Genomic DNA, 13,150 nt, shown 5'->3' on the forward strand with positions numbered 1-13,150 from the left:
TTTCTACATGCCACTCCGTGCCTACTTGACTCCTCACGCGTTGCCATTGCGCTGTAAGTACTGTTTTGAGACTTCTTGGTCAGGTCGGTTCATTGCAAACAGACTATATGCAGATAATACACACCGACATGACTCGGAGGAGTTTGGACGTTGTGTAGTCCCGGGACCTCCCAGGACTTCTTACTGACGTCCACCTGTCACGAACGTTAATCCGTGCCAATGTATTTCGCCCCTGGCAGAGCTACCACGCACCGCCCTTGGCAACTCGTAAAACTGGAGATCATGTTCTCTTCTCATACATATATCCTCCCTTAAGTAGTCGTGCAATGAGACGGCTCGCTTTGAATGCCCGCTGCATATGTGCATGTGAGTGTAAAATTTAAATGTGGTCGTTCGTATTTTGATTCACCCCCGCAGCCTCGGTAGCCACCAGACGCCAGTTCGTGCCGGGCATCAGCACCCCAGTCCTTCGTCCCCAGTGTACGGCATAGCTGCCGTGTCCTGATGCACATTCGTCACGGCGGTCTCTGATCAGAGGCAGAAACCGGAGGGCTGGTCATTGCTACCTTAGTCCTGAGCTCCGTCGTATCATAGAGGTGCTGCAGCTCGCGCCGCGAAGAACCTCCAGCTGCGACTAATGCCGTTCATTTGAAGGAGCCTCGAGTCTAACGGAAATGGTACCCGTGTGAGGGATCCCTGCAAGCGATCATGGGAGACCACCCTCAACGACGTAAAACATTCATCACGATTGTATTTACTCTCCAACTTACGCGACGGACCGGGCCGAGGAAGGCAGTCTGCCAGTGCGTCTGCCAGCACTCATCGTGATACAGTACTCAATTTACCCAAACCCAAGCTAAGTTTCATACTCTCCCCGCTGCATGCTATCAGCATCTCCCAACAGCTCGGGGCCACCCCGTGCTTTGCGTTTCTGTAACTTCATGTCCTAGTACTTGGCTAGCTGCCTCGAGCCCCCGTTTAAGGTTCACTCGGGGCAGCCGCCGAAGTCAGGGCTTCACACTAATAGAAAAACAGAGTCCTGCCAGTGATACCTGTGCTCGTCTCTTCGCCGCGCGTTCGTCCAATGTCCGTCATGTCTGCCAGAGACGTCAAAAAGGCAGAGCTCGATGACATCGAGGACCAGCAGCCCCAACTCCTCCGAGTCGTGAATGACGGCGACGAGGAATTTGGAGGCACCGAGGCACGCAAGGCCCTCGAGAAGAAGCTCCTCAGAAAGCTTGACTTGCGACTGTCTGTGCTCATTGTGATTTACATTCTCAACTATGTAAAGTCATCGTCAACCGCTCCGAATCTGCTTTACAACTGACTGACGTGGACTTGACGCGTAGATCGATAGGAACAATGTGTCGTGAGTAGATCCTGACAGCACAAATCTTGTCGGTCGCTGACAGGCTGTCCTTCAGCGCCGCGAGGCTACGCGGACTTGAGGCCGATTTAAAACTGGAAGGCCAGCAGTACGACACGCTTCTGAGCATTTTGTACGTTGGGTACATCCTCATGCAGGTCCCTTCGTAAGCGTTTCAAGTTTTCGACCGTTCAGCGGACCGGCACGATGCTGACGTTCCCACACAGAAACATGTTACTCGATTACATGGGCCGACCCTCCATCTACCTCCCCTGCTGCGTGATCCTCTGGGGCTTGATATCCTGCCTCACAGGAGCCACTACAACGTACGCCCACCCTTCCATTGCGACCCGTCCTGTACCCGACTCACCGCTCCGTCTGTCAGCTTTGTCGGCACGCTGATGACGCGGTTCTTCCTCGGCTTCGTGGAGGCCGCGTTCTTCCCCGGCGCGCTCTTCCTCCTTTCCAAGTGGTACACCCGCTCCGAGCTCGGCCTGCGCACCGCCGTCCTCTCCTGCGGCCTGCTCATCAGCAACGCCTTCGGGTCCCTGATCGCCTCCGGGATCCTCGACGGCATGCAGGGCAAGCTCGGCCACGCCGCCTGGAGGTCAGTCCGCTCTTCCATCCCCGCTCCGCATCGGTCAAGCGAACCATGTCTGCAGATGGCTGTTCTACATCGAAGGCGCGCTCACGATCTTCGTCGCCGTCTGTGCGATCTTTGTCCTCCCCGACTTCCCCTCGACCGCACACCGGTGGCTCAGTCCGCTCGAGGTGCGCCTCGCAGAGAAGCGCGTCCTCGAGGACGTCGGCATCCCCGACGGGACCGCAGACGGTGCGCGGTCTGAGGGGGGCCAGCTCGCGGGGCTGCGGACGGCACTCGCGGACTGGAAGGTGTGGTGCCTCGCGCTGGCGCTGGCCAGCATGGTCATCTCGCTCTCGTTCAACGCGTTCTTCCCGACGCTGAGCGCGACGTTGGGGTACCCAGAGACGGTCACGCTGCTCCTGTGTGCGCCGCCATTCGGCTTCGCGACGGTGGCTGCGTTTGTGGTGACGAGGTGCGTGTGCCGACATCCGTCGTTAAAACTGTGGATTGATCGACTGCGCTTCGCTCATCCTGCAGGCATTCTGACAAGACCGGCGAGCGTTTCTGGCACATTGCTATCCCCCTTCTGCTCGGGGTCGTGGGGTTCGTCATCGCAGCGAGCACGATGAACACCGCCGCGCGCTACATTTCCCTGTCGGTTCTTCGCCCTCTGTACTGGCAGCTCCGCTCACCGTCCCGCGTACAGATTCCTGATGGCGCAGTCCTACACGGCGTGGATCATCTTCCTCGCGTGGGTGAGCAACTCCATCCCGCGGCCGAGCGCGAAACGCGCCGTCGCGCTCGCGTTCATCAACGCGTTCTCGCAGCTCGGGAACGTCGCTGGCTCGTACGCGTCCTCCTTCATGTCACCGCTCTACCTGTGACTGACATACAAGTTCTCCAGGTACGTCTGGCCGACTAGCTGGGGCCCGTCCTACCGCTACTCGTACGCGATCTGCATTACGACGAACGGGTTTTGTATCTTCTTGTGCTATGTGTTTAAGCGTCATTTGGACCGCTTTAATAGACGGTTTGCGGAGGAAGAGGAAGAGGAAGGCCTTCCGAAGGGTTTCCGTTATTTGACATGATTCTCCGTATGTCCTTGGATGAAAATCGCATTGATAGACAGAACATCGTGAGAGCGTTGAAGGAGAATTGTAGAAACTGCGCTAAGTATCGCGTACACACAATCCACTCGTCAAACGCTCAAGTTTTCAAACCTCGCCGCTGCGTCACCCTTCGCCGGGAGACGAGCTATTTGCCTTCGTGGAGGGGAAAGCGGCCGGGCCGCCCGTGCGCTTCCCATATGTATTTTCTTTGCTTCTCGCCCGTCTTTCTACCTCGCTGATTGCGTTCTCAACAGACAGTCAGTACTTATGATACAAACTATTTCTGTAATTTTGCTCTACTGGCGCGCTCTCGACGAACTGGAAGGCGGCGACGCAGACTGACTAACTGTAGGACTGGGCGGGTCCGAACTGAGAGCCGCACCTGTTCAAGTTGGGGCCTGGGCCCGGATCGCGGACCACCAGATGCTGGCATGCTCATGTATGAATACCTGTTGTTAGCACAAACAGGTCATACATAAATCCCTGTACTTACAATCCCCCTTCATGTATGAAGGCACAGTGATCACTGCAGCCGGCGCCCCGCTCGCTTCCCGAAAGGGCAGCTGCCCTTTATGGACAGCCCAGGCCACCCGGCGCCAGGGAGAGCTCGCGGCGACCCTAAATAGGTCCTATCGCGCGCCCTTCCACTTTAGGTGCCGTCGCTGGCACGGATCGGGCAAATGCAGTTGTGATCCGTGATCAGCTCGATCTGACAGGTCTGTATATAGCCGCAACCCGTTTAGGATGGTGCCTATGTATTGAGATGATCCGAACATGGTGTATGTCGTGCGCCATGACATATGCACTGCATACGTCGCACCCTACGATTTATAAATATTCAAAAGCCGAGACATCCAGGACACACGCAGAAAAGTTAGCTAGAATGATGTATGGGGTTTCTGTCATCGCATTGCAAATGCACTACCATACCGCGGGGCTCGCAAATATATTACGAGATGGACTACTAGTCGTACATGTCTTTACTTGGAGAGCATCATCCGCGAGACAGATCAGCATGATGGCAGCGTAGATGATGAGGTAGTGAGCATACCCTCACGACCTTTGCGCGGGACAGGAGGATGGCACGGATTTTGAAAAGCAACAAAGCGTCGAACAGCAAAGACACACCATCGTAGTTTGATATGACCATTGCCATTGACATCCGCTTCGCGGATCATCTGATTGACCTCGTTGACCGACAGCTCTCGCCTGTGCACCATCCGCATGATCAACATCGCCACTCCTCCACGCAGACAAGGGCACTTACCGAGGTTCATCATGACGTGCCTGAGCTCCGCGGTGAAGATGTAGCCATTGCCGTCCTGGTCGAAGACCCTGAGCACCTCCTTAATCTCCTCGCTGTCCCGTGCCACGCATCTGTGCGCCATCATCGCGAGGGACTCGGGGAAGTCAATCGTGCTGTTCCCGTCTACGTCGACCTTGTTGATCGTGTCTTGCAGTTCCGCCTCCGTCAGGTTCCGCCCGAGCGAGCGCATCCTTTCAAACCCACTGACATACTTCTACTGGTCAATGCGCCACGACACGCTCGTCAACGCGCCGTCCAACATACTCGTTGACGAGAGGGTGGGTCTGGAGTGGGTGGTAGATTAGTGCGTGTGCATTGATGGCCAGGCCAGACAAGCTTACCTGGTTGAAATCATTCCTGAATGCGCGTCCGAGTCTCCGCCGTTGCGTTCCGTGCAGACTTAAAACATGAAAGCGAGACGGTAGAGTTGAGGTAGCACGTAGAAGTGAGGTGGGCCTTGCGGGCGCCCGTAAACTCAACGTTTGTGTCTATTTGTTGCATCGCCAGATTTGGCAGCCCCGATGTGCTCGGGCTTGTTCTCGACCAATCAGAATGCGTTTAAAGGTCCTACTTAGGCCTGCAACATACCCGCGACTCGACTTCTGGGCGTTTTCGCAGGTTTCCGCACTGTGTATGCATACCTTAGAGATTAGATATATGTATGGTTGCATGTAATACAACACATAAAGTGCAGGAGTACAACACACAAGCCAAAGTCCTCGTGTACAGTTGGAACGGCTACGTACACTACTATACTGGTTCTCGGAGCCTCGGTCATAAGAGTTGTTGCGGCGTGACATATACTGAACTCGTTTTATAGGGCATATTCTTGCTATCATTACAAGGCCTCTATTTCGATCTCTATCTACGAACATATCGACCGTGGCTACATGCGGAGGCAGTAGGGCAGTCGCCCTCAGTGTTTGCGGTTGCCGCGTAGGGTTGCGCACGCCCCTGCTCTGCCCGCCGTCGCGGTCACTCGCTTTCGCTCACGCGCCTGCCTTCCGTTCGTCGGCCGTGCTTGCGTGCTGGACATTCGCCCGGCACGCTCGCGGTCGCCGTGCGTGTAGTGCTCCGTACTCCGGGCCCGCCCGTTTCCCCTTCGCTCGCTTTCCCTCTCGCCCGCTGTCCCTCTCGCCCGCCTGCCCTCTGGCTCGCCATCCACCCGCTTTCCCGTGCACCCGCTGATCCACTTGCCTACCCGTTCGCTCCTTTGCTCGCTCGCCTCCTTGCCTGCTTGTGCGCTTCTATGCCCGTCTGGACCACCCGCCCGCTCGTCCTGCGCGTCCACCCACCGGCTCGTCCGCTCACCCTTCCGCTCGTCCGCAACGCCCATTCGTCCACCCGCTCGCCTGCCTACGTCCCCATTTGCCCGCCTACTCATCCGCCTGCGTATGCATCCGTCGGCTGTGTCTGCGTGCTGGGCATTGGCCCAGCGCGCTCGCGGTGGGCGTGTGCTGTCGCCGGTTCGCTTGCCCGTCTGGTCACTCTCCTACTCGTCCGCTTTCCCACCTGTCCGCTCACCTTTCCGTCTACCTGCTTGCCCGTCTGCCTGCGTGCGCATCCGCCTGGTCACCCGCCCGCCCTCGCGCCCCCGCGCTCCGTCCGTCGGCTGCGTTTGCACGCGGGGCCATAGTCCTGCGTGCTCGCGGTCGACGCGCGGGTTGTGCTGCACGTCGCCGCATCCTGTGGCCATGGTCAGCTCGCTCGTTCATGTGCATCTGCACTCACATTCGCCCTTTGTTGACACACCCGCTGCGCGTTCGTCGGCTGTGTCTGCTTGCGGGGCACTGGCCCTGCATGTTCGCTGTCGTCGTGCCGCCGACTCGTGCGCGGTGGGCTCCGACAACGCCGGTGACTGACGCGGGATGTGGAGGTCGCAAAGACGGCGGGTGGAAGCGCTCGCCGCTCATTGCAGGCTTCCGGACTTGGCCGAAATTGACGCTACGCAGCGGGCGGCGTAGGGGATCCGAGATCGTATGTGATCTCAGATGCGCTGACCCCGATGTATGTCCATATGGGGTAGCGTCGCATCGCGCGCCCCGCCGTGGACGAAGGGACCGGGCTGCCCCGGCGTAGCTGCCATATCAGGTAACGCCTGACGGCGCCTCGTTCATACATGACGGCGCCTCGCTCATACATGAGCGAGTGGCAGCTCATGTATGAAAGCAGGCCCAGGTAAGTACAGGCATTTATGTATGATCCCTTTGTGCTCACTACAAGGATTTCATACAAACATATGCCTATATGGCCTGCGCGGACATAAATAGCACTGCTCGTACGCTGTCAGCCTCGCGCCAAGCGAATGGTTTATTGTCAAAGTTCGAAGGGGACTGAAGGGCCGTCCGTCACCGGGACAGGTGCTCATGTGTCTGCTTACCATATAAGGTAGCACTCCTTCCTGATCTGTCAAACGATCGCTCGCCCTTCACGCGTCACCAGCGCATCACGCTTCCTTGCGAACCATCTGCCCCTCGTCGACGTCTCTCCGATTTGCTAATTGCAAAAATAACACACACACTCTTCTACATAGAAAGTCCCGGTTTGCTCGTGTGTATAAATACTGGGCTGCGTCGCTTGTCTCGCCGCTTCTCCCCCAAGTTCCCTCTACTGGCTGGCCTCCACTCCGGCGTGACGAGACGGTTCGCGTGTGCAAAATATGTAGCTGAGCAGCAAGTCGAACAGAACGTCGCGAGACGCGTATCGAACCAAGTAAGTTCTACTTCTAGGCAGCCTACCGTGACTTACTACTTAATGATTACTCGTTAGATCCCGGGGCCAGGCCTTCGACCCATTTCTGACTCGTCAATTGCCCCGCAATCGTGTGTTGTGAGTTGATATATTATCTTCTCCCTCTTCCAGCGACTTTTCGCTACAGACTTTCGCACTGGGCCAGCCATAATCCCGCATCGTTCTAGGTTCGGAACAAGCCGCCTCCTCACGTGGTATTTCGTGCTCCGCACACCGACGAGAGGAGGGGCTTGCTTCAAAGTCCATGAAAGTAAGGGGGTTGTTCTCGCCCGTCTAGCGGTCGCGAATACGCGTCGATTGAGTAGCTCTTGCAGTACGAAATGTTATTTCGAAGCATACAAACACGCCCATCTACCTCCGAGGCGTCTGGGATGGACACAACTCACCCAATCGATGCCGCATCTGAGCACTCAAACGTCAAATCGAGTGCCCGAGCACTCTGCCATGAAAAATATTCAGGACCTGTCTGTTGACACTATGAAGCTCAGAAAAGGTTCCTTAACTTTATATGAGATGATACGAAGCATTTTTTCAGCGACCCGTGAAGTTTGCACGAATACAGAGGCTCCGCCGTTGGGCGACCTCGTAAGACGCGGTGCGTTCACGCGTCTCGGCGCGTCTGCCTCACGGGCGCTTACGCGCTCTTCCCTCTCGCCTTGTCGTGCTCCCCCTCTCCGACGCGCCAGTATGTCAGGCACCCCGCGAACGCCTCCTAGACGTCCTGCTCCTGCACTCGGGAGCTCTACACGCAACCCAGGAACCCCCAGACGACGCAAGACACCTCCAAAACGCACCCAGGGCGTAAAGCCTGACGCACCGCGATTTCAGGACCACAAGCTCAGGGAGAACCTGAAGAAGCAGCTCAAACTCAATTTTGAACCGGATGCCTGGCAAGTTCAGGTAATCTCCAAGGTTCTGCGTGGCTACGACAGTGTCTTCTGTGCAGGCACCGGCTATGGCAAGAGCCTCATCTTCCAGGGGCTCGCGGTACTCGGAGGGAAGAGGAAGGCTGTCATTGTAATTAGTCCATTGAAGGCTCTCGAGGCGGATCAGGTGCGGTAGCTTACTATTTCGTTACGAGCTAATATTGATTATCATCGGGCCGAGCAGGTGAAGGAGGCAGAGGCAAAGAACATCAAGGCTGTCATGATCAACGAGGACAACTCACGCACGGATCCACTATGGACGATGGCGCGGATGGACGCTCAGATGATATACATCTCACCTGAGATGGCACAGTCCGAGTCGTTCGCCAAACTATGGAAGGACGAACGCTTCCGGGCCAGACTGCAAGCCGTTATAATCGACGAAGCACACTGCGTGGACGAGTGGGGCACGGACGACTTCAGGGCGCACTATCGTCGTCTGAGCGTGCTTCGTCACTATACAGGTCACGAAATACCCTTCGTGGCTTGCACTGCGACGTGTTCGACTTCGACGTTCGACGTTCTATGGGACACTCTCGCTTTCGGGCTTCGCCCGTTCTGGGGCATCGACGTTGGCGCGGACCGACCGAATTTGTTGTACATGACGCGCACGCTTCGAAACGCAAAGAACCCACTTCCTGACTTTCTCAACATCTTGCCCGAGCGTCTCAACGGCGATACCAAGGCAGCCGACATCCCCAAAACAATCATCTACATTGATTCCGAGTTGGGATGTCACGACGTGAAGGCGCAGCTCCGAAGATGCCTCCCGGAGCATCTACGAGACACAGTCTACGCGTTCTCGTCGGGTGCATCAGAAGAAGCCAAGAAGCTGGCCTGGGAGCGCTTTGCGAGCGGCCGCTACCGTATTCTCTGCGCGACTGATGCAGCGGGTATGGGTTGCAATGTCGCCGACATCCGCTACATCGTCATCTTAAACTGCCCGCGCTCGTTGTCGGTCGTGGCGCAGCGCTGGGGCCGGGCTGGCCGTGACAGAACAACGCAAGCCGTCTGCTTGCTGTTAGTCCCACATTGGGCATTCCGACCACCGCCTATGGCCAGTCAGGTTATCGTTCCGGCGATCCAGCGTTTGCGAGGTCGCAAGGTCAAGCCGGAGAGCAAGAAGAGCGCCACACAGCGTGCACGACTCCCCGCAGAACTAGAGAAGTTCATTAATGTGGCCGATGAGTGCGAACACAGTGAGTCCCAATACTCTCCATACAGCGGCATCAGGCGGTCTGACAGCCTGGTAGAATGCATGCATCGCTTTCTCAGTGATGCGTTTCGGCCCAACACGCGCCTGACGACACACAAGACACTCAACAACTCTGACAAGCCTACCATGGGCTCACGTTCAGAGAAGTCACCGTGGTCTCTCCGCTGGACCGTTCTCGACATTGGTAGACATCCCCCATCTGACCGGTGTTGCAGCCACTGCAGCCCATCGCATCCCGACGTACTCAAGCCAGCTGCGCAGGATGACCGTCGTCTCTCGGCTTATGCTGCGGACTTTGTGCGACCACTCCTGGCAGATGTCACCACACGTGCACGTTCAGCGACTTTAACGTCAGAGGCGTCAGCGCCTGGTTCGGTATCCGCTACATCGACAAGCACTTCAAACTCGGATGGCCGCAAGCAACTGGCTGTCTCACGAGAGGCGAAGGATCTGTTGCGCAGAAGCCTCACCGAATGGCGTACTCACTCTGTCCGCCCCGAGCGTGACTATCGCTTCGTGTCGTGTGAAGTCGACTTCCCAACGAAGCTGATAGACCGACTTGTGGAGAAGTGTGCCGAATTTGCGAGGGCTGATGAGGTGACACCGGAATTGGTCCGCAAGGCAATACAGTGGGATTCTGGGACCGATTCTGAGCTACGTAGTCTAGCGTTGACCGTGGAGATGTGGCGCCACCAGGCGGTCATAGGCATGACACCAACCTCTCAGCGTCGAAGCCGGAAGAAGGCACGACATACATCTCCCCGGGGTACTTCACCGCCCGCGCCCATCGCCCAACCTGACTTCGGTGATACAACACCACTGGCGTCAGCGACACGGGTTGGCACGCCCAGTTTTGACGATCCTTTTATCACACCTCGTGCTGTCCGAGGCCGGGTCCAACTCGACTCAACTCCGTCCTACGCCTCTCATACACACTACGCCCGTCCTGGAGCACTGCCAGCCAACATTGGTTACGGAGTCCCAATGCCCCCCGCGCTGACTCAGAACGCCCGCAGTCATGACACTCAGGTTCGCTCGAGGCCGTTGACCCCGATTGATGTCTCCCCGCGGCCACGACCACGCCCGATTCCACCAACGCCATCATCATCACATCGACCATTCCAGTCAATGGAGCATCTGCCCGTGGCATCACACTCCATGGCCACACTGGCACCGCCGCAGCATCTCAATCTCGCATACACGAACTACCATCGCACGCAACATCAGTGGCATCCTGTTCAACAGCCAGTTCTATCTTCGCCTGCTGGTTACATATACGGGTATCCGCCTGCCAGTTCACCAAGAATACCATATCCCTCGCTGTCTCCGAGTCCCAGCACACCGATGCATACGCCCTTCCAAGTCAACACGTCTCTTGGATATACAGGCGCCGGCGGCTCTTATCCTTGGACTCAGCAATATACCCGGCAGGCTACGTATAGTACACCTCAAGGTTATCAATATTATGCTCCTGCTCGCAATACTGATGCATAGATAGAGTGTACGATTTATGTAGCAGTCAGTCATCTTCCATCCCCGTCGCAAATTCACCACCACCACCTAGACCTCCTTGCATACCACTGCTCCTATCATCCTCCGCTCCAAGTAAATCAACATAGCTATTGTATTCTAAAGGGTTCGTGGGACTGTCGAATGCGGTATCCGTATGAAAAATAGAAGTACTATTATTCACTGTTGTCTCCGATTCTCGTGAGACCATTGGATAGCCTAGTTGTGGATCGTACACAGTGTTTTGAAGGTACTCGGCAAACTTCCCATTCTGCCAGACCTCCGCACCGAGATTCATCACGTCCGCAATGGCAGAGCGTGGAGATCCAGACTGAGTCTTCTTCGCCGCTTTACCTCCAGATCCAGTGGCAGGTACAAAGTGTTTGTCAGCAGCAATGACATGTGCACTGTCTGCAATCATCGCTTCGACCAAGACGCGCATATCTTGCTGAAAAGCTGCTTCCTTGGATCGTCGATGATGATCCGGGTCTCCAAATGAGTTTGCAAACAGGTGAGAAATGTGCCGAAATGACTCGACACAGGCAGAGCCTTTCTTCATGATGTAGCCCACCGTCTTGCCATTCCCGCTGGCTATGAAGACACGCTGTCCAGAGCATTCCGAGGTAAGTTTACCAATCATCTCGAAGAAACAATAAACATTATGTGCTCACTTTGACCCAGAAATTGCATTGCTCTAAGTAGAGATCCGCAGCGATCCAGCGCCCAGGTTTGCCCCATCGGTTCACGAACCATGCCTTCTCCAAAGCGGTGCGCATTGTATCCGTCACCTCGTATTTCCATCGAACAAGGATCTCCACACATTCCCGTGCATAGTTGTGCTGGCCTGCACCTCGAAACGCAAATGTCCAATACTTCAGGACTCGCAGAACCCGGGCCGCCCCAGCATCCGCGCCGCTCACAGCATGCTCGAACCGACAGAACATCAGCGCGTCGCGCATAAAGTACACTTCGTGGGCGAACCAATCATCGCCAGCTGCTTGCGCCCTCTGTGCCACGTCGACGTACATCAGCAAAACGGCGCACTGTCTGACGGCGCCTGAGGTTAATGAAGGGCCTGATCCGGAGTCTGAGATCGCTGTCATGGCTGACGTGATTAAGCGCTTATGCTCCGCGCGACCTCGGGTCGTTCTTGGCTCACTCGCTCAGAGCCCGTCAGTCTCCTCAGTCGCGTCAGTCGTGTCAGTCGCGACAGACCGTAGGTTTGAAGCTACTAGTACTACATACAAGCTAGTATCACTGTATACTACTGTCACAGGCTCTGACGAAATAGACTGACCGAAGTTTTGACTACTAGTAAGTAAGTAGTCTACATTATATCCTAATAAACCTAAGTACATACTACACGAATACTGCATAGTAACACGAGCACTGTGGTTGTGGTATCGACTCAGGATACTGTGTGTACGGGTGAGCGCTAACTTAGCGCTCAGACGGGAGGGAAGGAGGCTCGGTGAGGAACAAGTACCGCGGGCGCCTGCCCTAAACAGGCGCGCCACGTCACCCACTCGTCCATGTCAACGGTTGCGACTCGCGACTTTCCTGCCAACCCCGTTGTTCGGTGCAGCCACCCATCCTCTCTGTCAACTTGAATTGGCTATAGACATACGTCGGAGAGCCTGCGTATACTGCAGCAGCCAACGCCTGCCAGGAAGCCCGAGCCGAAGGACCGCCGTCGCCGGAATGGCACGAAGGACAAGGACTCTCAGAGCTCGAACGGGAACCGCGGCGGGCGAGACACTGGAGAAAGAGCATAAGCGATACGCACCTGCGAAGCGCGTGAAGGAGGAACCAAGTAAGTAGGAGAATCGGGGCATGGCGCTGACTACAACGGGCAGCTGAAGGGCAGCCCGTACCCCAGCTCGACAGGCTCGGGGAGCGCGAGTCGTTCGGTGCCGCCATCGTCGACGGGCAGCGCGCCGCAACCGCCCGCAAGGCTCTCGACATGGACGACGACGACGGTGTTGGGGAGGCTCCCATGAGTCTACCGTTGGATTCGAGCCGCGCTGTATCGCTGACCAGCTGACCCGCGCAGCTTCGGTCCTCTTCCTGGTGGGCGGATCGGTCTAGGCGGTTCACGTCCTGGGCCAGGTCATTCGCCGATGATGATGTGCCGCAATCGCCAGCCGTAATGCCGTCTCGCGCGTCACCTCCAATATCGGGCACGAAACGTCCACTCAGCACCGAACCCGACGATCGCAGCATCGACATGAAGTGCAGCTGTGTCGAGAGCATCGGCAGCGCGCTTAGAAATGGAAATATCAGGTGTGTCTTGTCTCAGTCCGGCTCTGGCGGACGCCCCTCTCCACCAGTGCTCTCACGACTTGTTGATCCCCTTCCGCCAGCGATTACCGACGCATTCGCCT

At 56.5% G+C, this 13,150-nt stretch overlaps 6 protein-coding genes across 6 annotated transcripts; 4 read left to right on the top strand and 2 right to left on the bottom strand.

The window, feature by feature from the left end:
* Positions 1 to 1,093: 1,093 nt before the first annotated feature.
* On the top strand, positions 1,094 to 3,037 carry B0H18DRAFT_1121770 (MFS general substrate transporter; the record flags this gene model as incomplete). The annotated part of the gene is made up of 9 exons (XM_048034389.1): positions 1,094 to 1,285; positions 1,350 to 1,369; positions 1,425 to 1,532; positions 1,594 to 1,692; positions 1,752 to 1,973; positions 2,029 to 2,421; positions 2,487 to 2,603; positions 2,656 to 2,796; positions 2,854 to 3,037. 9 exons carry the CDS (start codon positions 1,094 to 1,096, stop codon positions 3,035 to 3,037), a joined length of 1,476 nt encoding a protein of 491 aa, XP_047890353.1.
* Positions 3,038 to 4,021: 984 nt separating this feature from the next.
* Positions 4,022 to 4,803, bottom strand: B0H18DRAFT_1023313 (uncharacterized protein). The gene is made up of 3 exons (XM_048029629.1): positions 4,706 to 4,803; positions 4,326 to 4,648; positions 4,022 to 4,267 (listed from the first exon to the last, which is right to left on the bottom strand). The coding sequence occupies exons 2-3, from the start codon at positions 4,552 to 4,554 to the stop codon at positions 4,233 to 4,235; spliced, it is 264 nt and encodes an 87-aa protein (XP_047890354.1). The 5' UTR covers positions 4,555 to 4,648; positions 4,706 to 4,803; the 3' UTR covers positions 4,022 to 4,232.
* Positions 4,804 to 8,345: 3,542 nt separating this feature from the next.
* Positions 8,346 to 8,660, top strand: B0H18DRAFT_880877 (uncharacterized protein; the record flags this gene model as incomplete). The annotated part of the gene is made up of 1 exon (XM_048040805.1): positions 8,346 to 8,660. A coding segment is annotated over one exon (315 nt), but the record flags the coding sequence as incomplete, so codon positions are not given.
* A 225-nt stretch (positions 8,661 to 8,885) lies between these two features.
* On the top strand, positions 8,886 to 9,068 carry B0H18DRAFT_842899 (P-loop containing nucleoside triphosphate hydrolase protein; the record flags this gene model as incomplete). The annotated part of the gene is made up of 1 exon (XM_048039517.1): positions 8,886 to 9,068. A coding segment is annotated over one exon (183 nt), but the record flags the coding sequence as incomplete, so codon positions are not given.
* Positions 9,069 to 10,776: 1,708 nt separating this feature from the next.
* Positions 10,777 to 11,869, bottom strand: B0H18DRAFT_956944 (uncharacterized protein; the record flags this gene model as incomplete). Its single annotated transcript, XM_048042523.1, has 2 exons — positions 10,777 to 11,370; positions 11,438 to 11,869. 2 exons carry the CDS (start codon positions 11,867 to 11,869, stop codon positions 10,777 to 10,779), a joined length of 1,026 nt encoding a protein of 341 aa, XP_047890357.1.
* A 598-nt stretch (positions 11,870 to 12,467) lies between these two features.
* Positions 12,468 to 12,854, top strand: B0H18DRAFT_1121774 (uncharacterized protein; the record flags this gene model as incomplete). Its single annotated transcript, XM_048034390.1, has 3 exons — positions 12,468 to 12,579; positions 12,623 to 12,766; positions 12,820 to 12,854. 3 exons carry the CDS (start codon positions 12,468 to 12,470, stop codon positions 12,852 to 12,854), a joined length of 291 nt encoding a protein of 96 aa, XP_047890358.1.
* Between the last annotated feature and the right edge of the window lie 296 nt (positions 12,855 to 13,150).

The sequence above is a fragment of the Fomitopsis serialis genome (genome assembly GCF_022376445.1).
Source record: "Fomitopsis serialis strain Sig1Antser10 chromosome Unknown B0H18scaffold_66, whole genome shotgun sequence".
In the NCBI taxonomy this organism is placed as follows: domain Eukaryota; kingdom Fungi; phylum Basidiomycota; class Agaricomycetes; order Polyporales; family Fomitopsidaceae; genus Fomitopsis; species Fomitopsis serialis.

Excerpts from the sequence above, each read along its gene's own strand:
- B0H18DRAFT_1023313 (XM_048029629.1), bottom strand. The coding sequence starts at position 4,554 with ATGCGCTCGCTCGGGCGGAACCTGACGGAGGCGGAACTGCAAGACACG. Across the intron at positions 4,268-4,325 it reads GCACGTCATGATGAACCTCG|GCGAGAGCTGTCGGTCAACG; the intron begins GTAAGTGCCCTT and ends GATGGTGCACAG.